The following is a 22444-nucleotide window of genomic DNA, read 5'->3' as shown; positions in this document are numbered from 1 at the left end:
TCAGATTAACACCGTGAGGCTGCCATCACGCATTACGCCCGTAATGATGGGATAACACTGAAATGGAAGTGCTTTGCTTTAAGAGGCATCAGTGATACAGAGCAAGTCTTGCCATTCAGGTTTAACAACACGCTCTGATTGGATGTGGCACATGAGGAATTTTTACTTTACGGGAGGTATTCTAAGTGAATTGTAAATATTGCTGGACCTCTAAAAAGTTACTCACTGGATTTAAATGATCATATCCAGAATGGTCAAGCCTGAATATGTGAATATATTTTACTGCCCCATCTATTATGCTCGCCGAATAAATTATAGATACCACACTGAGGCTGCGATGGAAAGCATTCACACCATTGGTGGAGGATCAAACGTTCGAGTCACGAGAATCATGGAGTAATTGGCGGCAGCACCAGGGGACCAGGTATTCAGCTGGGGCCACACAAAGACATGGCGAGGCCCCTGAAAAATTTGAGTGAATGGGGTCTACGCAAAATTTGAATCTGAATCCATGGTCAAATTACATTTGCTGAGGGGGCTGAGAATGAAATTTACTGAGTCAAGACAGGCTGGCAATCATTCCTTTTTCCCAGAGCCAGGGCGCCCCCTAGTGTCTGGATCCCTACACGTCTTCCTCTTTCTCCACTCTCCCATGGGTGCCCCCCCCCGCTTGGCACCTCACTGGGCAGAGCCGGAGTAGAAATGCAGTGGGACGGTACTTACTATGGTGAAATTCATGACCTTCAGGATCCAGATGGTCAACGCAAGGTTGACCAGGATAAGGATCATCAGGAGCAGGACGAAAAAGTAGAGGCATCGCTTCCGCCAGCCGTAGATGCCCACCTTGTACAAGCGCGGTTTCTCGGAGCTCTGCACGTCATTCCTGTGAGGGCACTGCTCTTGGCTCATCTGGAACAGACAGGGAAACCCGGAGTGAGATTGGGAGGTCGGAAAATGCCTCACAGAGGCAGAACGACGTCGGATGCGGCGATTTGACTGAAATGAAATTGATTCACCGTCTCATAAACTGCCCAGGATCCCCATTACCCACTTTCCGTCCCATCGATGTCCTGATTGCCTCCATTAACGATGATTCTAATTGTCCGTTAAAAAATAGGGAAATGCATCGTACACTTCAGGCAACGCAATAATAGCCCAATAACTCAAACACAAAATGCAATTTGCAATCTATGGCGGCTTGAGTGGCTGGCTTCTGCCTGAATCAGATAGCTGGGCTATGCGATTGGCGTCAATTGAAAACGAAACTACATAATTATGCAAAATTATATGTTTTATCCCTTTAAATCCTCGGAATAACAAATCGGGCGTGAAAACAAACACAGAAAAACATGTTACGCACTCTTGCGCTAATGAAGAGTCTTGTGATTGCTGTACTTATTAACAATGTGAAATAATTGCGGGATGGCGTGTTCGTTTAGGTGGTAGCCTCGTCAGACCCCCTGAGCTTCCTGGCACCGAATCCATGTGGCTAGGAGCTTGCACACATCCCGGGAAATCCAATCCCCTGCATCTCCGGGAAAATTCCTGACACCAGAACTGTGTGTGCATTTGTTTATGTAACAGACCCGTTATGGGAAGGACCGTCCGTTAGCCGTTTCCCACGTCGGCACCCTGGATAAGTTATTATTTAAACAGCTTGGTCGAAAATGCAAAACAAAACACGCGCTCATGCATTTCACAGCCAAAACACCTGCCAAAACCTCATCCCTGCCAATGCGTCACCTCCATGTCCTTCCAAGAGAGGGCGTTTATTAAAAGGGGGATTTTTGGCATAGCACCTGCAAAGGTGGCAAAAATAAGGAGGTCAAAGCTCAGCCCCTCCCCCCCGCCCCCTCAATCCCCCCCTCCCCCCCCCGGTTCCCTGAAAATCACATGCCAGGAATCCATAAGCGGTCAATGGGGCAAACGTTGCTGCAGTGCACAGAATCAGTTAATGAAAGTGACTCCAGTGACAGTCGCTCTCTATAGAAACCAGAAGGATCAATATTAGGCCTGCAGGGCGCTTGCAGATGAAGTCTTACTCAAAGACCCCCTCTATTGTGCGTCACGTGACAATGGGAGGAGCTAACGGAACATCACAAGCGGTATTTGCTCTACGTTTCCGAATAGGAATCTGTCGTGAGTCACCTTGGAAGAGATGCCGGTGAGCGAGAACACCAGCAGAAATATACAGCGATCTGCCACATTTCTAACGAAATTCACCCATCTCCTGCATTTTTCTGTTTTTACGGGCCGCAGGTGCATTTTGTTTCGATAAATCAGGACAAACAGGCAGAGATCACATGGAGACTTGGAGGTCGTCCAAATGCATGACCTTTCCGTAGTCTGTTCAAGAATTCATCATGCAAGAATGCCACTCATCCGATTGTACAAACACCTTCTATCCCGGATGTTGCTCAAGCACTGTTGAAGGTCTCTCGAACATAAAATCTCTTTGTCAGAATTTCCCCCTATTTTGTTGCACCAAATTGAGACGTGAAAAGAGACGGTTTCAGAAAATGACCGCCGTTGCCCCCTGCGGTGACGTCCGCATTCGATTCTGAGCGGAAGAACGGGAACTGCGAAAGGGAATAGTGATGAAGAGCCCATGGGTGAATTTAAATTGGGCCTTTGGAAGTCAAGTAATGTAATTTGATCAGCTCTACACATGGGAAAAAAATAGTTACCCTTATTTAAAGGCGACAGACATCTGGAAAAAAAAACCAGAATGAAACCAAGTAAAATGAACTTCAGTGACACTGGTTAGGGTTAACTGTTATGCAATATTATGACGGCATTAATATTTCCTTCTTAATACTTGTATAATACTTTGGCATACTTTTAACAGAGATGCATTAAGCTACTTAAGTTCCTATGGCAACAGATATCAGGCACCGAGCAGGATATTTCGATTTTACCAAAGGCCAGGGTGATTTGAAGATTTCACGCTGAGCATGCTAGTTTGCATACTAAGCCGTCCACTAAGTAATATCAAAAAGTTAAAGTTTCATTTTTGGGTTAGACCTAGGATAAGTCCATTTTCATTCATTCACTCATTGGTTCATTCATCCATTCTCCATACCTGGTTGTCCTATGCAGGGTTGTAGGAGACCAGAGCCTCAGAGGTGGACAGTTCAGGTCCAGAAAGCAAAAATTCCAGACCAAGATTTTGTTTCAACCAAGTAGGTAAGTATGAAGAGTCACAGTCACCGAGTACTCAACTGATTGGTTGAAGCAAAACTTTGGTATGGATTTTTACTTTCTGGACATGAACTATCCACCTTGATCTCAGAAACAAGGCAGGGGATATCCCAGGATGTGCCACTGTAAGTCACACTCTAAGTCCATTTTAATAATATTCCTTATAAAACACTACATTGTAATGTAAGGAAACGTAAGAGTGCTTGTTAATCCTTAGATATGTTCATACTACGAGACGGTTTATACCTAAATGTCTTTCATTTTCATCGCGCCGGATGATGGTGTTTGCGCCTCGTCTCTCCCGACAAAGCGCCCCCTTAAGTTTAAGGTGATTAATTACACATCATGGACACTGTCTCAGGAGGCCACCGGTGACGAGCGGAGCTTCGTAGCAGAGCTCTCCGAACGACTCAGAGGTGAAAAAGAGTCCCCGTTTTACGCTGTAGGGACTCGGGCGTCACGGCCTTCTCTGACGAGGAACGGCTGGTGTGAGGCTCAGCGGGTATGGCCTTTGTGCCTGTCATCCTGTCATCAGATGGATGCTGGTTTGAATCCCGTCCTTGACAGAAAAGTCTCATCTCTGTTGGGCCCTTGAGCAAGGCTCTTACCCCCCCCCCCCAGAAATACGCCAGGGGTGCCGGATTAATGACTCTACCTCACATTCAGGTCCCAAGCTTCACTTTCACCTCTATATGTTTTTAAAAAGAGCAAAATACTATATACAAAAAGAAGCACTGCAGCGAACCTGCACTACTGTAGATGGACAGCAAAGCATAGTATCATTTACAAATTAAAAAATGTGTGTCACCTTGGTTACAAGGGGCCAAAAAAGCAGCATAGATATGTCGTGCCCCCCCCCGGCAACTATATCCAGCTAACGCATTCATTATTAAATTTTCATGTTCACAGTAGTGAACCCTTAACCTCCCCCTGAAATCCGTTTGTCATGGATATTCTAATAAAAGTGTGACATAATGCAGAAAGGGGACATAACGTGGTTTTAAGTAGGAACATCCAGATCAATTATTAATTACGTACAATACACTATAGCGGCAGCTGCTTCATGAAGAAGTATTAACATCCGTAGAGTAGCATTTTATAGTTATATAACGGTATAAATTATATTTTGCCATTTACTGAGCTCCACTTACGAGCAGAATAAATGCGGGTATAAATACTAGGAAGAATACGCTATTTCCTTATAAGGAGTCATGGATGTGGCTTCCAGTCCTGGCAGAAACATCTCATTTCGGGATATACAGCCAGCGTCCGTCCGGCTCTGCCTAATCTTTATATGGAGCGCTGGTTGATAAAGCTGCTTTAGCATTTTTATGGCTTTGCCTTTCTCTGACTTTAGCTCTTTTTATGACCGCGTCAGAGCCCGCCCAGTAATGGGAATATCTTCAGAGCGCCCGTGCGCCTCTTCCAACCATTTCATTCCGCGACCTTTGAACTCTTCCGAGTACTTCCTGTCAGACCTAATTTGCCTATGGAAAGTGTCCAGAAAATTCTGGAAACTCCTTTTCCCCACAGGCCTGCTGCTCGTTAATGCTCATGATCCGTTTTTTTCCCCCCACACAAATCCATGCTGAAAATGCGATTTAAAGGAAACAACCCAGATCTACGTTTCTCTTTTGCTTTGGTTTATATAACATGTCACTTAAGCATGCGAGCAAAAGAAAATGTTCCTAAATAAATGATCAAACAGCACATGTTTGGGGCTGTTAAACGCCCTCAGGAGAGCCAGAGCAAGGATTTCCTCTTCTTTGCTACGTTTATTCATATTTATTTGTTTAATGGCGACACTGAGTCACACAATCTTCACCTCGTGTCTCCCAAACAGGATCACGCAGGTATGACGATAGAAGCACCAGAAGGGATTTAGTTTGAGGGGGTTTCGATCTAGGAGGGGTTTGAACCCCTGAGCAAGGCCCGTAACGTAAAACAAATCTGGGCGTGTGTATGGTTGTGCGGGATAGGCTGCGTAGCCGGTGAGGGGGGGGGGAAGGGGGATCTGGAGGCAGGAGGATTTTGGCAAAGGGCCTGATGAATCCTGCTTTTTGGTGGGGTGGAGGGGGTGGTCATGAACGATAAATAAAACATTTCTGCAAGAAAACAACAGTGTTTCCGCGGGGTCGGGTCAGACAGATACGCATCAGGTCCGGGGATTCACACAGGTACAAAGCAAAACACACAAATAAAACCATGATAAAAAATATTTAAAAAAACAGGAAACAGGAGAGATAAATATTAACAAGTTTCAGGTTGAAGGGGTCACCTGAATCACAGCGGCGATAGCGTGCCAAACTTTAAGACATCGCCGTGTAAGTTCAGTAACTGGGTCTACACGAGAATAGCTGGGAATGTGACGAGTTCGGAACAAGGTGGATTTGTTAGGAATTAGATTGGGATCTTTTCGGCATGTCGGTCTTAACGTGCTGTTTTAACAATACCTTTCCTTTAGCTATCAGGTCATGGAGCTTGCCGGCATCCTGTGACGTGATAAACCTTTGATTTATTAGGATGCTTTGTTTACAGGGATATTTAGACGCCGGGGTCTGGCTAGTCGTCCCCCCCTGTCCCCATTTAATTTACTTATAGCTCTCAGGATGTTTTCAGTTAATTATGACTTCATTAAGCGTCGTTATTGCACACGTGCAGCGCGCTCGGATAACCGGGCGGGCCGGTGGGGTCATTCGAGGCCCCCGAGAAGAATTCGTGCTCATCAAAACAATCGTGTCGTTCCGCCGTGGCGCCCGCGCCGCTTTTCTTCTCCAGACGATCTCCGCGCCTTTTATTCTCCTCTCATGTTTTCGCTGCAAATGCGCGGTTTGTTTTGGTTATGTAACAAAAAGGAATTTATCGAGAGAAAGTTTTTTTTTCTAAGTGGCAAAACGTGAACGGGCCATGAAAAACGGGCCTCCATATCTGCATGTAGTTACGCCCGTGTGGATTCACAGCACGCAGCCCTAATTCGACCTTGAAGAGCGTGTCCTGTCTTTTAAACAGGGACGTATATGGGGGCGACCCACAGGGGCACTGGGCCTGGCTTGAAGCTGATTGGTTCCCAGAGTGCTCATTCCCCTGTCACTCATTGATTCAACGCACGTGATTGGCTAATGATTAGGTTGGCCCCTTTGTCTAAATTATGGCCCCTCTTATGCCCTCCACCTTAAAAAATCCTAGAATTGCCCCTGCATTCAAGTGTCCCTCCCTCTCACTTGCACTGAATCTCCCAATACGTCCATCATTACTCCTTGCACTCAGAACTCTCTGTGTCTCCTCCTCTGTAGGCCAGAACTTACACGCAGTATTTTCAAGAATGAACGTTCGTCCACAGAGACATGCGAGCCTTAACTCATACTCTGCTAGGTATTCTCCGGAAGCTGTGCGTGGTACAGATCGTACAAGGGATCCTCTGTTGGATCGGCAAGCGATCAGATCTGCCCCACACTTGATTTATCACCACGCAAACCACACATTTGTGTGGGGGCCCCCTGTTGGCCTCAAACCATCACTACATTAAATAGGGGCAGTTGAAGAGGCTCCGAAATGTCTTTTTGAATGTGGCCCCAGAAACATACTGGTAGGGTAAGTTTAGGACTGTTGTAATACCCCACCCCTCACCCCCCCCCCCCCGCCAATGGCATGCACAGTCTTCCACACAGGCATGCAAATATCATACTCCTAACTCCCACCAGCCAACCCCGTCCTCAAACTACTAAGAAAATCTCAAACTATACAATTCAAATGCTTCTCCCCGAGTATTACTGTATATTCGACATTATTCAGCTCCCGACGACAACAAAACCGTAACCGTTCAGACAGCGATCAGAAACGCCATCTTTGAAACCACAGACTACCTTAAAACAGAAAGCTCAGTCTGAACACTTGGAAACAATCTGGAAAAAACTGGAATGCTTTGTGTGTGTAAATGCGGAGCAGAAACAGGAACAGCGTCTTCTACCCGCTAAAAAACCAGATGTCGGTTCAGGATCAAAACAAACTCTCCCTGAATCTTCAGCAGCCGTTCTTCGTGACATCTCATGGAAGGCTCACGGTAAACAAACAATAATGTCCACTAATCCAGAAGGGTAAGCTCCCCCCCCCCCAGGGCGCCCCGAGGTTACCTCCTCCCCGAAGGAGGTCTGTACGGCGAAGCTTCTCCAGCAGCGACTCTCTCGGAGACACACTCACGCCAAATACGTCACAGTCGCTTATTTATAGTAACATGCAATAAGCGAAACCAAATGCGAGTGGAGATACGAGGGGGGCAAGGAGAGGAGCGGCTGGCCACCGTGTGGAAATCGGGGACGCGGAAGTGCCCGTGAACATCCCCTCTGTTTCGACTTCTGTGGAAAGTCTTCAGAAAAATCTCAGCATCACACTCCAAAGTCAAATCTTAGCATGGGTGGGTGGGGGGGGGAGAAAACTGTTCAGCAAAGAAAGCTTTGACATCACAAAACAGCTACATGTGCTCTTGGAAGTTAGATTCCCTTTGAGTGAAACACCTCGCGTGAAACTCCACTGGCTTTGACACTTCTGTTGGCCATATAAGTCCCTTCCAACCCTGAAAACTGCACCACGAGATGTACGGTCTTTCAAACTCTTCCTTACTTCTCTTCGTTGTTCCTTTGACCCACACGTGCTCCCAGCACGACCCAGGAAACAAACTCCGGTGACGGTTCTTACCGTTCTCCCCCTCATGATGTGGCCACGGTAGCGCGGTAGCTAATCAGGACGTGTCGGGCTGATAGACTGATCCCGATCTTCTGTCAGAGAGATTCATGAGGCCCCTGGTCTGGCTCCTGAAAGCTCCCCGTCAGGTTTTCCAGCGGCAGACTCCGCGCCAAGTCCCTGCCCAGGCCCGAGAAAAATTTCCTGGACGCCTCTCAGGGTCCCTTCCCTCCTCGGCGGCTCGGAGCCACGCCACTGCGTGAATGGATTTCACCGCCCCCCTGCTACTGGGTTACTGCTGCTGGTCAGCGGCCAGATTTAGACTGAAAACACATGTGGCAGTTTAAAGAGGCAGGGGATCCAATTTCTCAGCGACCTCTCATGCTTTTCAGCGCCGACCCCCCCCCCCCACCCCACCCCTCCAAGACCACCTCCCCCCATCTCATTGTCCTGCTACCGCTCGGCGTGAGGAGGCAGGAAATACCAGCAGTGCCTCCGCGATACAGAGGCCTTTTTCTTCGTCGGCGTGCCTGATGAATAATGGCCGCCGTTGTTCTACAAAAAAAAAAAAAAAAACACCAGAGCGTGCCGTTTGGTGAATCCATCATACTCGGCCTTCGGACGCCGTGGAAAATGCTGACTACGTCCTCTGTGTGGCGCCATCATTGGTAAAGTCAAACGCGTCCTATAATGAGTCTTCGCATGAAGAAAATCAGGGACAAATATTCACTAGGGGGTGCTACAAGTGCTCCAACTTACCCACTGAATGTCTGACGCTGCCTTATCTAAAGGCACATTTATTATAAATGGACATGAACAATATGCCATTTGCACAACATGGTTTGTTCAAATGAAATTTTATTGCTTTTTTTCATATTTATTGGCTACTATGTTATTCTTTGTTGTATGTAATCCTACCTAAATAATCCTTTGCTGTCTTTAGCTCTACTGTGCTACTGGACAAAGAATTTCACCCTCCCCGGGACCAAAGACATTTTTATCTTATTTATTGTTCCACTGTCAAGTTCTAGCTTGATCCCGCATTATGTTGTTGAGGCAGGTAGAGCCATGAGAGTCTCAGTCTAGTCCTGAACACCAGACAGCGTCAGGCCAAGGGATGATTCTCGGGGGGGGCAGCATGTTTTACTAAGTGACGCCTGACTGAAACTCAAGGGCCTACCTCTTTACTTAGGGCTGTTCAAGAATCTCACAGTGCCCCCATATGCTTGGAGGACACAGGACAAGTAAAGTAATCAACAGAGGTAATCCATCATCTAAGCCATGGAAAAAACCAAGAGGGGCTCCCTAAATTTGTCTGGACACTGAACCAGGGGCAGCAGGGAAGGAATGGCTTCCACAGCCATAGTACAGCGGACCCAGAAAGCTAGGGGGCAGCATGTGCTCCCCAGGACAGCTGGTGTCAGGAAGCCCTCTAGGACAAAACACAAAGAAAAACAAAACCAGAGTTGACCCAACAGGTCACATGGTCAGGGGTGTACAAAGAGGCGGGGCCACAGGGGGCTGAAATCTGATTGGCTCTCGGTGAGCTCCCTCCCCTGTCACTCACCGAATAAAAAACATATCATTGGCTAATGAGAAGGTTGGTCCCTCTGCATGGATTATGGCTCCTTTTATGCCCCCCACTTTAAAAAAATCTTAGAATCACCCCAGGAAAAAAAAACGAAGCCTGTTTTTTCCTCACGGAAATCCGGGGCTAAACAGAATGTCGGCCTCTTTCCACACGAGCGGGCACCGGCATCCGAGGCAGAGCCTCGTCTGGGAGTGGGTAATGCTGGCTTACATAGATGCAGATGGGCTAACGGGTCTGGGGCCCCCCAGGGGCCCGTCCACATGAGGCGGACCAATGCATCAGAGCAAAGAGGGTGGGGGAGATCTAATTAGTGCCACCTTCAATTAACATTAACGAAATTAACGAAGGAAAAACTGTCTGTTGTCAAACTCGCCAGTTTGTTCCTTACAGAAAATATCCCGCATGTACAGCTAGCAATTATCGGCTAGCAAAACTCCGGATGAGACAGTGCTATCTGTCCATGCATGAAAAGGTGCACAAGCGTGCGATTATCTATCTCTGTCGTTATTATTTTGACGCCAAATAAGTCCCAGGATTCTCCCGTGCTGCTGAGTGCTTTAATCGGACTGGAGAATCACCAAAGCGGCAATCATACTCCCCTCTGCTCCCAACAGACACAGATGCCAGTGGACAGTTAAGGCCTAATGTTCTTTGCAAACTGTTTTATTTCTCTGTGGGAGATAAGTGCATGTATCTGGTTAGTGAAGGTGCCTTTGCCAGAGTAGCCATCATCTCAGCGGTCATAATGACCTCAGCGACTTGTGTCTGTGAGTATGGCCTGCATTCAGTACCTACAGAAGGTCTGGATGCTCACGTCTGCACGAAAGTGAATGCCTGTAAATTAGAGGTAATACGGTAATGCTTAGTGCAGTCTGGCCCTGTCAGTGCAACCTGCAAGACACTATTCTGCCTCAAGTCCCTCATCCTGTGAGTTTGTTAGTGTTACAATGAGTCATAAAGAGGCCCGTTGCAAAGAAAAGTCGCCCCCTTCCTCCAACACTCTGCTAAGCGCCTGAATGGATCTTAAGTGGAGATTTCTTTAGCTTCCCTGGCCTTAGGAGGGCTGTCTGATAGTCTGTCTCCCTTTGAAGAACTTTACTTGGTTCCTTTATCCACAGTCTCTCTGCTTGGTCCGGTGTGATGCTTATAATCCTGTGGATTCGTTGGCAGAATTAACTCCAATTACGCCCCAAAAGCCAGTCCCCATATCAAGTTTGAGCCAGATTTTTAAAAATTCTGACAGATCCTTAACCACCACACCCCCTGGTGGTTCGAAGCAGTAATAATGATGAACCACTGCAAACTGCATAGATCCACAGCTTAACAAAAAATAAAATTATTTGCAGAGTATATTTAATTGAAATTTTCTTTGAATTTTAAAAATAATTTATTTCTTAAAATGCGTACTTTGATCAGCGATTCATCGTTTTTTATGTCATTGTTCCTCCTGTACTTTGGTATAAGATTTTCCATGCAAGCTGAAAAGTAATCCCCCTAAATTTGAAAAACACCTTCTGCTCCCCATTTTTAAAAATAGGAACCACTGCCCCTGTTTGCCAGTCCAGAGGTACCCTACCCTCTGATTTCATCTCCCCCTGCAGATTTCCTCCACAGGAACATAAGATCACCATAGCAACTTCAGCCCCACTGATCGACTCTGATACCCCTGCCGTTCTCAACACTGCCCCCTGCTGAGAGGGCACAGACGCTACATTAAGGAGCACCTCAAAATGTTTCTTCCAGCTCTCCACACATTCTGTGGGGGATGCTTCTGGAATACAGGGCGGTTTGGTCACTACTACATGCTAATAGGTTCCCTGTATGGGTGTGTAAAGAGACATGACCGCATATGGTAAGTTAAGGTCGCTTAGAGTGGGTGTCAACATCCAGCGTCGGTGCATCTAACCTACCCTGCAGTTTGCGATTTTTGGACAGAATATTAAGTTACTGCCTTGCCTGGAAGGGTATCTGCTATTTAAGGACAGAGGTTAAGTTCTTGCGAGATGCAGATGTAGTTCTTTCAGCCTTATCTGACAAGGACCCAGCAGTGGTGTTTACCAGCGCTCGAACCACGCACTTGCATGAGGGCCCCCTGGAGGCCACCAACAGTCACTGCAGTAAATGTTAAATAAATGGGGTCCGTCTTTAGTAGTTGCGGAGGCAGCATGGTGATGCAGTGCCTGGGCAGTGGTTTGGTCTTTACTGCAGGTTCGACACCCAGAGTGTGTTTACGTATTAAGCAAAGCTAGTGGTTTAAAAAAAAATGCAACACATTTGGGTGTTAACGGTGCGTGTCATTGTGATACAACTCAAATGCAACAGTGCTGGCTCTGAGTCTGTGTGTTTTGGCGCTTGTGCAGGGTATTAAAAGAAATTTAGCAGTATTATGAATATAAATTGAACTGAGTAACTGAACGTGTTTTTCCGACTGGGGAAAAAAAAAAGTAGCTCAGCCTTAAAGTCATATAATCATGGTAGTCGTTGTTGGGTTTCCTGGAGATATTTTCAGACACTTTGAAAATAGCACCATCTGCGACTCTGCTGTTTGAACTCTTTTTATTTTTTCCCCCCGTTTGATGCACACATATCGCACCAGGTTGCTATGAACGTGTTCGCCGGTGCCTTGGCGACAGTCGCTCTCCTAGGGAAACAGCGCGCTTGTGCGCATTGTCCGTTCACAAGCGTCTCATCGCCTCTGTCAAACTTCGGCACCATCCCCGTGCACAGTCGTCCACTGAAAATTTAAATTCGGTATCCAGGTCAAGCCTCCTGGGATACGGGTTGCTGGTGGGGCGAGGGGGGGTGGGGGGGGAGACTCTGAGACAAATCGAGTTAGACAACTTACACAAGGAATTCTGGGAGGCGGATAAGCAGAGAGTCCTGCTAAGATAGCTTTTCATTAAGCGCAATGGAAACTGTTCCTTTTCATTACACGCAGGGAGCTGGGGAGGCCGCTTTTGTTTCGGGTGCCTAACTATGCCGATGTGTGGCTTTTCCACTGGGTGGTGGGGGGCAGGGGGGGGGGGGGAATCTCAAACTTACAAACAGATATGACTAAAAGCGGACCGTTCTCCACAGCCGCCGGTACTGCCAGGTATTCCTGGGATATACTCTGCTCTGCTTATGCCGACCGTTTTCTGAAACGGGAGTCTGAGAAAATGCCTGTTTTCCTGCTGTGAGATGCTGCAACAGAAATAAAACTAGCCAGGAAAACAATGTATTACCCAACACATAATACTATTCAAAATCATTAATTCTGACTGACTGCCTTATATCCAACACACTTACATATTAAGCAAATTCTTCAATCCACATCGACATACATTCGAGAAAGTTCCAGGAGCAGATGGGGTTAGGGGCCACTGCTGAGGGGCCCCGATGGTGACATCACTCTGCTGACTCTGGGATTTGAACCAGTGTCCTTCTGATTAGAGGCACAGTGACCCAACCCACTCAGCCACATACCCCCTCAACACAGTGCAATAACCCCACATTTGCTGAAGAAAGAGTTTTAAGTTCACTGGCTGCTTTAAATGTGTAATCAGCCAGTCATTTCCAGTTCTGCATCTCGCACTGAGGCTAAAAGTGTTAAATATTTAATGCGGCCACATAAAACAAAACAGGGGCTCAAAGGCTATGGCATGCTTAACGGCCGTGGCTTTCGTCTGGCCCGGTTCCTTCACCCTGTTTTCTTTAGTGTGGGTTTAATGCCAATTTGGTGGCCCAAACCAGCATTGTGGGCTGAGAAGTTTAAAGCCAATAAACCAAAGAAACTATGCGAGGAGATTACTCAGAGAACCCTTACGGAACTCCTAAAGAACTCCGGAGGAAACCCTTGGTTGAAATTTGTACAAGTATATTGGAATATAATTTTCACATATCCCATCATGTTCTGCTGTTTAGGACATATACACGTATAGAGGTGAGAGTGAAGTTTGGGGTCAGAGCACAGAGTCAGCTATCTGAGCAACACCCTTGTACCATTTTTGGAGAGGTTCGGGACCTTGCTCAAGGGCCCGGTGAAAATGCAGCTACTCTGCTAAGCGAGGGATTCAAACTGATGACCTTCTGGTCACAAAAAGAGAGGCCTACCCAGCAGAGCCAAACACCACCCCTCCATTAAAGGAGAGGTTTGCCCTCAGAAGGCTAGAAGGAGATATCAAAAAACCTAGACTATGTAGGCATTCAAAGCAACATGCACTGTATACAGGTCTCCTTGCTACACTCACAAAAAAGGTTATGGGTTTGTTTTAGTGAGCATTAAAATGAGCAAACACTGTGCCATCTCTCCTGGGAAGGTGACTGGAGGGACAGGAAAACAGTGAGCTTTATTTACAGCTCTGCTGACACCATAGTTTCCAGGTGAATATTCAACGCACACACTTTTCTTGTATAGAATTGATATTTGTTATGGCTTATAACGTTACATGGTACAGCCGTTTCTGCTATAACCTGACAGATGTGCTCCCGTAAAAACCTCACATTATGCAAAATTGGGTAATAAAAATAACAGGACTTAAGAAAAATCAGGGGGGGGGGCAGACCACTCTAAACCAAACCATTAACCATTATGTTGAAAACCCTTCACAGGATCAAGCTTTTCTTTGAGCATTAAAGCTTTCCTCTTACATTCAGCAGCATGCATTTCAATAGCATGCTGAAATTCCCTCATTGTGCTAAAATTTCCTTGGTGTACTTAAATTTCTCCAGTGTGCTAAAATTTCCAGTGTGCTAAAATTTCCCTGATGTGCCAACATTTCCTGCATGCTTAAATTTCCCTGGTATGCTACAATTTCTCGTGTGCTGAAATTTCCTATGTGCTGAAATTTCTCCCGTGCCCTAAAAATTCCTGCATGCTGAAATTTCCCCGGTGTGCTAAAATCTCCTTTGTGCTGAATTTTCCCCGGTCCCACGTCGTGGGTTTTATTCCCGCCCCTGGCTTCGTGTGTGGAGTTGAAATGTGTCCTCCAGGTACTGCAGTTCCCAGAAATCCAATAACATGTGAAATGTAGACCCTGGGAGGCCCAAAGTCTGTGTCTATGTGTGAGTACCCATGTGCCCTGCAATGGTGTGGCATCCCATCCAGGGTATCCCTCACGTATCCCTTCGTTTCAGGGTAACAGCTCCCGGCTCATCAAGACCCTGTATTGGACAGGTGGTCATGGGAAACGAAGGGAATAAATAAAATCCCATTCTTATGTTAGATAAAGTGGTTCTCTATATGATTTAACCCCCCATTCTGAAGATGGTTCAACAATATCATGTTACCATGTAAAGTAGATTTAAAAATAATAATTAATTTCCTGGTAATGTATTTAATCGTTATGAGTGAGGTAATAGAACTTTACACGTCCAAGACAGCAGATCCTTGCCAAGCTCTCACCTTCCTCCCGCTGTCTCTCTCGCTGCCTAGTTACAGGAGTCCACCTTTGCTCGGCAAGAACACGGCAGCCTTAAATTAAACATGGACCGGCTGTGCTTGTAAGGCTGTATGTGACGCCGTGCTGGCAGGCCCTCGGCGCTGGAAATCCGTGTATCAACAGATCAAGCAGGAAAGCTCTTGTCATAGTTGTGCCTCTTAGAGGGATTGGCTCTAGCCTTAGTGGTATCAAACAACGTGCCTGACATCAGCTGGGAGGGGAGGGGGGCGTGGCTTTGATTCCTCCATCTCATTGGTAGACATGTGGGTGGGTGGGGCCAAAAATAAACATTCACAATTCTGTCATCCAATAGTCATTCGGAGCACGGATATGGGCGGTTCCTCAGACAGAAAGCCTAAAGCCAAGCACATGATCATGTTGTCTCCTGTGGGGGCTCTCACCTGTAATCTGGTAAACCGTGCCAGCAGAGAAAGACCGGCTTCATTAGCCGTTCTAAATAATGAAAGGCAATGCTACGGCTACAGACTAAAACGGGAGATAAGAGGTCTATGCATTGTTGACGATTTTTCCTTCTGAGTAATAATAATGTTAATATACCCGTAGAATAAAACTCAGCACTCATCTATCAATATAAAAACACATTTTTTTTTTCATAAATTTACCATGAAACACATTCATTCCCAAGCAATTAATAAATAAAAAATGACATAAAGCTGACACGAATCATTATAAACGAGCACATACTCATATTTGATTCCATATTGAGTGTTTCGTTATTTACTGTAGCTCTATAAAATCTCGTACGAGCTTGGCGTAGTCTGATTTATGTCAGATAATAAGTTATAAAGATGACACAGGGACTCTGTTGTACGGTGTTTGCTGAAGGCGCCGTCTTGAAACGTGAAAGTCAGGTAAAACTGAATTCAGATCGGGCCAATTAATTGGAGCGGAAATAATTCAGCCCAGGTTCTCACTTCTGAGTGTGCTTGGCTTAGGGGTTCGGGGGTCGCGGATAAGAAGAAAGAGTCAGAAAAGTTGAAATAAAATCTATATGAAATTTGTTCTTGCCATCGTCTCATACAGGTAGCAGATAGATTTTTTTTTTAAGGTTCGTTTACCATCACAAAGGCGCATTTCTTAAAACAAAATGCTAAATTTGTGGATGTGCTTCTGGACCGGTGCAGTGCTCTTGTGTTATGTAAGAAATGCACAGAAAGTGCTCATATCAATTACATTTGAATTTATAGCAGAGTTTTTGCAACTTCCTGCCGTGAAATCAGATCATTAACCGCCTTGTTAGTTTGTATGAAAGTGCCAGTATTTTGTTACATCGTGTTTGTTTTTCTCTTGTCCGCTGGCCTTAGAAAACTGACACGTTTCGACAAAGTCAAGCCCGAGATAAGCTCATTGTTGGTAGGAATGTTGCCTTCTCCGGGTATAACAATGAGATCGCTGCCTCACCAGACCACAATTCAGGACCAGAAGGCGACTTGTCATTCTGTGATGCATTCAACGAGCCGCTCTGAAAGTTAGAGAAGGGCATCGACGATCCCGCACCGCGGGCCACAAATCCATTGGCACAATGCTGTTGAGACCGCAGCCTGCAGCAATTCATACAATTACCAATTTCCATTACAGGCCATGCCATACGATTGCAGTAAGTGTACTAGTGAATGATGAATGTAACACTAAGGGGTCAAACTCCGGTTTTCAGATACAGATATATTATCACACTCTGACAGAGAACAAAATCAAACCCCATCCCCCTTTTCCAGAGAAGTTCTTTCCCCTTCACATGTCCCTTTTTATTCCAAAGATTATGTAAGAACAAGACAGGAGTGATGTGTGACTGTTTTGGGTTCGGACCCCGCGCCTGTGATAGGAAGGTTGTTGGTTCATATCTCAGGGTTGGCAGAGTGATTCCCTCATTGGGCCCCGTGACCAAGGCCCTTAACCTCCAGTTACTCCTGGCACAGGCTGACCCTGCTTCCTCAGAAACGTATGTTGCTTCGGATAAAAAGCGTCTGCTAGATAAATTAAATGTAAAAACATGCATGCGAACAACAAATCAATAAATAACATTTTTAAAAAATCAATGACAGAATAAGTAATGATTTGTAATCATGGATAGAGCGAGGGCCTCGGGGGGGAGGGGGGGGCTTGTCTGACATTTAAATTAAAATGACACCGTGACGGTAACGAACTGGCTAATGAACAGAGCAGTGTAATGAAAATGGTCTGGGATGACAATAGAATGTGAGGTATGCTGATCTTACACGAGGCTGACAGTTATCTGATACCCCCCCACCACCACCCCTGGTAGCCTCATGCCCTGCGTGGAGCTGATTTCTGCATCTGTCACGCACCGCCTGTGAACGGACACTAGGGCGGCGCTATGCTCCTCCGTATCCCATATCTGCTCCTTCCCACCCTGCGTATCTCTTGAGCTCGCCTTGGGACCACCCGCATGCGCTTGCCGCTCTTGTCTCCGCCCAGGACCTGAGCTTGAATCGAGCACCCCGCCTGCGGGGTAATTAAACGCACAGCGGGCTGCTCCGTGGAAGCTGTTCAAATGCGCAGATAGAGATAAGACCTCACACTAATAACAGCGATGTGGAACTGGAGGCAGACAAACCCGCAACAGACTCCCCTGTAAATAATATTGTCTGGCGTCGCATGTGAATTTGGCCTGAGCCGGCAGCCATCTTGGGGAAGCCCAGAACTTCTAAAACCTGCATGTGTTCCCTCTGTTCCATACTGTCAGCCAGACAACTAATGGAATTTCAGTGCCACAAGGGATCATTGACAACTGCTACTCCCTCTGCTGGTGTCTGAACGATCTGCAGGGGCAGTTACACGTTGGCTTAGTTGATGAGCCATACCATGTAACCAATACTTTGGGGGGTGGTATGTTCCCATCTGTGCAGAGCTTGAGACCCTGGTTATTGACAACCACGGACTGACAGCATGGATAGCGAATTTCAATCGCTACAATTAAAACAAATGGTGATTCATATTGGCGGACAGCAGAGGTGAAGAAAGTTTTAGGGAACAGGGAAACAAGCGTAAAAAACAGGAAAATGAGTTTTGTATAACAGCAGAAGCCTGTGATCTAGGGAGGTATTTCTCGCAGATTACGAGCCATCATAAAAGAGTCATAAAAGTAACCTTTTAGATCAGAGTATTTATAGATAAATTATATCGAACGTTTAAAAAAACGTCTACAAGCATGATGTAACCATTGAGGAAATTTTATATAGGTTATCCATTTCAAGGGACAATTTGAAATCCCATATACCCTTAATGGCGTTTGATAGTTTACGCCTCTGATTACCGCACTGGATTCGTCCGCGGTGGTAAAAATGGACCGAGATGATCGCTTTCGCCGGAGCAGATGTCGGCGGAGATTCAAGGTCGATTACTTTTCTGCAATCTTCCCCAGCGCCTGCAGGTTAACAGAAAGCGATACGGACCGCCCTTGAACTTCAAGTTAATTTACAAACAGTGACAATACCCCGGCACGATATTTCAGCGCCGCCGTGGACTCAAATGTTCCTGTTCACGAGCAGAAACAGTAATAAGCTGTGAAATCCATTATATTTAGGACTTTTTTTTTCTAACTTTTCAGAGCTGTCCGGACTCTCACGGGCTCTCGAAGAAAGCAGCTTCTATTATTTCTGTCCCTCTGTTTTTCCAAATTGATGTCAATTTGAAACTCGCGATATAGCTTACGGTTCTGACACAGGGGTCGATAACACGTTTCTTTACGGACGCTCTTATTTATTTTAACGGGAGGGTAAGGCTGAGTTTTCTATAAGCGTCGGCAGGAGGAGTGACATGTAATGGTTTATAAAGAACTTACACCATACAATTTTTTCATGTTATGTTGCCATGGCGGACACAACATGAGAGGGGGGGGGGGTGACTTGGCTGGATGAGAGGCATTGCCTTTAATATTATTATTAAAAAAAAATTGGGGGGGGGGGGGGGGGGGGGCAAATTTAGAAGGCATTGACCTTCTTTTTTACATTTTTATTTTGGGGGCTCTGGCTTTGTTTGTTATTTTTAGTTTTTTTTGCGGGGGGGGCGGGCGCTGAGTGTTGTACAGCTGGATTTAAACCTACTGTAATATCTGCGCTCTGTGTGGGTAGAGTTCATATACTTACTGCTATTTCCTCTATCCCCCGCTCTCTGACACACCTCCAGTATTATTGGATCTGTGGCTGTCGCTATATTGTATCTTACACCATTTGTGCGTTTTTTGTGCATATGAAATAATGGGTATAGAGAAAACCAGGTGTTACATGAGTTTATTTCTGGTGAAAACAGGGAATCACATTACATTCTGTTGCCTTATACTCACGTCAGGTAAGGACAGCTACGTGCCACACGCCCGTTTCAAATTAAAGGTACTGAGTCGACAGCAGTTGTTTTGACCTAATATACCTTGAGGTTGGAAAGAAAACTTTTTGTAGACAGAGTGAAACTTTGGCAGGTACGTGAAGGGTGAACTGAGCAGAATCAGCGTGAGGGACGGCATCAAACATCTCAGGTCTGAGATTTGAGGACGGAAGGCGAGGCTGCAGCCTCGGCCAGCTAAATTTCCCCAGAAACGCTGAACCTAAATCTGTCGCCTGTGCCGGATGAAGCTAAGCTAATAGCAACATCAAACTGCCAGGGTTGCCAACTCCGGTCAGCTGGCTGGTTCGACTCAACTCTGCATACACATGCACATGCATTTACATGCTTTATTACCTTGTAAATAGTCTGTAGGGTTTGCAAACTACCCCAACGCTTTTGATGTAGATTTATTTATTTAGGTTTATTGTGGAATGATATGGAATTTGGCATAAGATTTCTTGCGTGAGGGTGCTAGTCTGAAAGTTTAACACCAGATTTGTGAGAGTTGACAACCGTGCTAATGCTGCGGAGAGCTGTGGTCCTACGCAGGGTCGCGGGGGTCGGGAACCTTTAGGCCCAAAGTAGGGACCAACCCAGGACGGGGCACCAACCCATCACACATCGAAGATTAAACTCATGTAAATAGTGTTGACCATACTTACTTTTTTTGCATTCCTTTTAAATCTAGCAGCCAAGCTACATCAAGCTACCGTTTAAAAAAAAAAAAAGCTTTTGGGAGTGATTTCGACAGCTAGAGGTGGCTAACATTATTGTTGGAAAGTGAGCGTTATGAGGGAGAGTGTTGGGGCTATCGTTCAGGTCAGACCCCATTTCATCCATTACTCTGAGGCTCCGTGTCGGAATTAAACCGACAGCAAAGCAGTAATTGAAAATCCCCCTGCGTCGGGAGGGTATCTTCATCTCCGTGTGACAGCCGCCACTGTAAGGGCAATCGCAACGTCCCACATCTCCGGTTCCCACGTACTTAAACACTGACCTTGCTTGTGAAGGAAATGCAAATCCTCCTGACAGGGTAAGATGACGGTATAAAAGCAAACTAGCTAGTTTATACGTAAACACAAGGCCCACAGAGCCGTGTTTCCTGATCTAGTCTACGGGGACCCAATGACAGTCCATGTTAATTCTCCCTCCCAGACATTCCCCAGACTGTCTCTGGGTCCCCCAGGACTGGATCGGAAAACATTGCTATAGAGATATTCCAGCTTGTAAGACAGATGCCCTTTCGCATCTATCCTTTCCACTTCCAGCTTCGTTGCAGGTCTCCTTAAAAAAGTGGTATAAAAAATACAAGCTCCTCTTGGGATCTCGCCTGAGAACCTTTGGCTTTTGAGTTCGAGCCATTGCCCAGCTAGACCACTCTACCTGCTACGCTTTTTGTGAGGGTACTGGTGCAAAATGGCTGGCGTCGTGTCATCCAGGTGGGGGCTACATAGAGGGGGTGGTTGAAGTGGCTCCCCATCGTTTCTGTAAAGTACTTTGGGTGTCTTGAAAAGTGCTATATAAATGTAACGTTCATTCACAAGTTACTGTCTCTCAATAATGATAAATCCACTGTATATGAAGTTTACAACTGACTGCGCAGCCTTAAATTGTCCTCTGATCAAGGAAACATTCCCTTCAAAAGACGTACAAACGGCCTGCAAGCATTCTCAGACTTTTCAGACAAGGTCAGGCATAACTAGCAAACAGTAGAGACAAGGACACTCTTAGAGTGTCCCGAAAGTTCGGCTAACCCAGCAGCGTGTTCAGGATTAAAACAGCAGAAGGTATCATTTCCATTGACAAACGGCGAGTGATGTTCCTAGTCGTTAGAGTCGTCAGGACGTACCCTGTCTTTAATGGGCTCTCATTGAAGCGTGTTTGGTGGCAGCCTTCCAGGTATATGACGGGAATGTAAATATACAAAAACGAACGGTGTGAGTTTATGGAGTGTAAGACTAACATGCAAATGAGGTAAGAACGTTAGAGGTTCGTTGAATAGACACTGCACCTCCTGCTTCTAACATCCTTCAGTTTTGATGAAAAAAAATGCCGAGTAGGGGTGTGTCCAACGTTCAAAATGTAGACGGGACAGAGTGTGTGTTGGGTTGTGTAACTGCATGCTTCTTTGTAAGATCTCCTGTGGCTTCATTATGTGTCCCACCACAAGCAGTTTGGCCACTGCACTCCAAGCAGCCGTGGTGTGAATCCAGAGGACAGCTAGATAATCCTGTCCTCCTCATCCCCCCCTTGATCAGATCCAAGGGTGATTCCGGGATTTGTTGAGGTGGGGGGGGGGCAACCTCATCATTAGCCAATGGTATGTGTTGAATTGATGAGTGACAGGGGAGCGGCACTCTGGAGGCGAATCAGCTTTCTGCTGTTGCCAGTGTCCCCCTAGCCCCGCCCCTTTATACACTCCCTGGTCAAATCAGGAACAACCCTAGATTATTAAAACATCTAACCCTGAGGTAAAGTCCAGAACCAACTGGAAACGCCGATACCGTGTTCTGTCTCATAAGCGCGGTATGGCTTGTTGGGTGGGGTTTCTCAGAACTCGTCGCCACCACCTGATTCACCCGCGGCTCCGTGATTAGCACCCCCACGGCCAGAGCTTCACCTTCTACCCACGGCTTCATTTCCCTCCCCCCCAAATGAGCCGTCAGAACTTCAGGCTAAGAGCGATTCGCTTTTAATGGCATCTGTAAATTAAAGCCTGGCATGAATTTTCACGGTGGATTTTTAGTACGATCTTTGGGTTTGTGGTTTCAGTAAAACTCGGGTTTCTCCAGTGCCGTGGAATGATCGCCACTCACGCCCCTTTCGTGTGACCTGCAAGATTAAGACAGAGTTACTATTTCATGGGAATTCATTTTAATTTTAAACACTGTAATGGTTCAGTGGGTAGCAAAGCCTGAGATGTCTGGGGTTGTGGGTTCAAGGCTCAGCTCCGTGTGTGGAGCCCCCATATTCCCTGTGGGTTTCCTTCTATAACTTGGACTATATAGGGGCGGGGCTACAGGGATACTGGCCCCAGCAGAAAAGCTGATTGGTCCCCAGAGTGTCCCTCTCCTGTCACTCATCAATTTAAAACATATTATTGGCTAATGATAAGGTTTAGGTGAATTGTTGTATTTAAGATTCTGTGAGTGGGTTGCCAGTAATAGAGTACCATCCTATCCGGCATGTTCCC

At 46.2% G+C, this 22444-nt stretch overlaps 1 protein-coding gene across 4 annotated transcripts in view; it reads right to left on the bottom strand.

Moving 5' to 3' along the window:
* Window positions 1–22444, bottom strand: part of sgcd (sarcoglycan, delta (dystrophin-associated glycoprotein)) — a 130868-nt gene that overhangs the window by 49460 nt on the left and 58964 nt on the right. For 2 of the 4 annotated variants that reach the window (XM_023844965.2, XM_023844967.2), the window contains exon 2: window positions 724–909. In XM_023844965.2, coding sequence (XP_023700733.1) covers window positions 724–909 — 186 coding nt within the window. Of the gene's footprint in view, window positions 1–723; window positions 910–7331; window positions 7473–7893; window positions 8282–22444 lie in introns of those variants that run through there. The other 2 variants (XM_023844964.2, XM_023844966.2) reach the window with 2 other exon arrangements.

Source organism: Paramormyrops kingsleyae, chromosome 24 (genome assembly GCF_048594095.1).
Source record: "Paramormyrops kingsleyae isolate MSU_618 chromosome 24, PKINGS_0.4, whole genome shotgun sequence".
Classification (NCBI taxonomy): domain Eukaryota; kingdom Metazoa; phylum Chordata; class Actinopteri; order Osteoglossiformes; family Mormyridae; genus Paramormyrops; species Paramormyrops kingsleyae.
The sequence above is the reverse complement of the archived record's forward strand: the minus strand, read 5'-3'. Positions and strand labels throughout refer to the sequence as shown.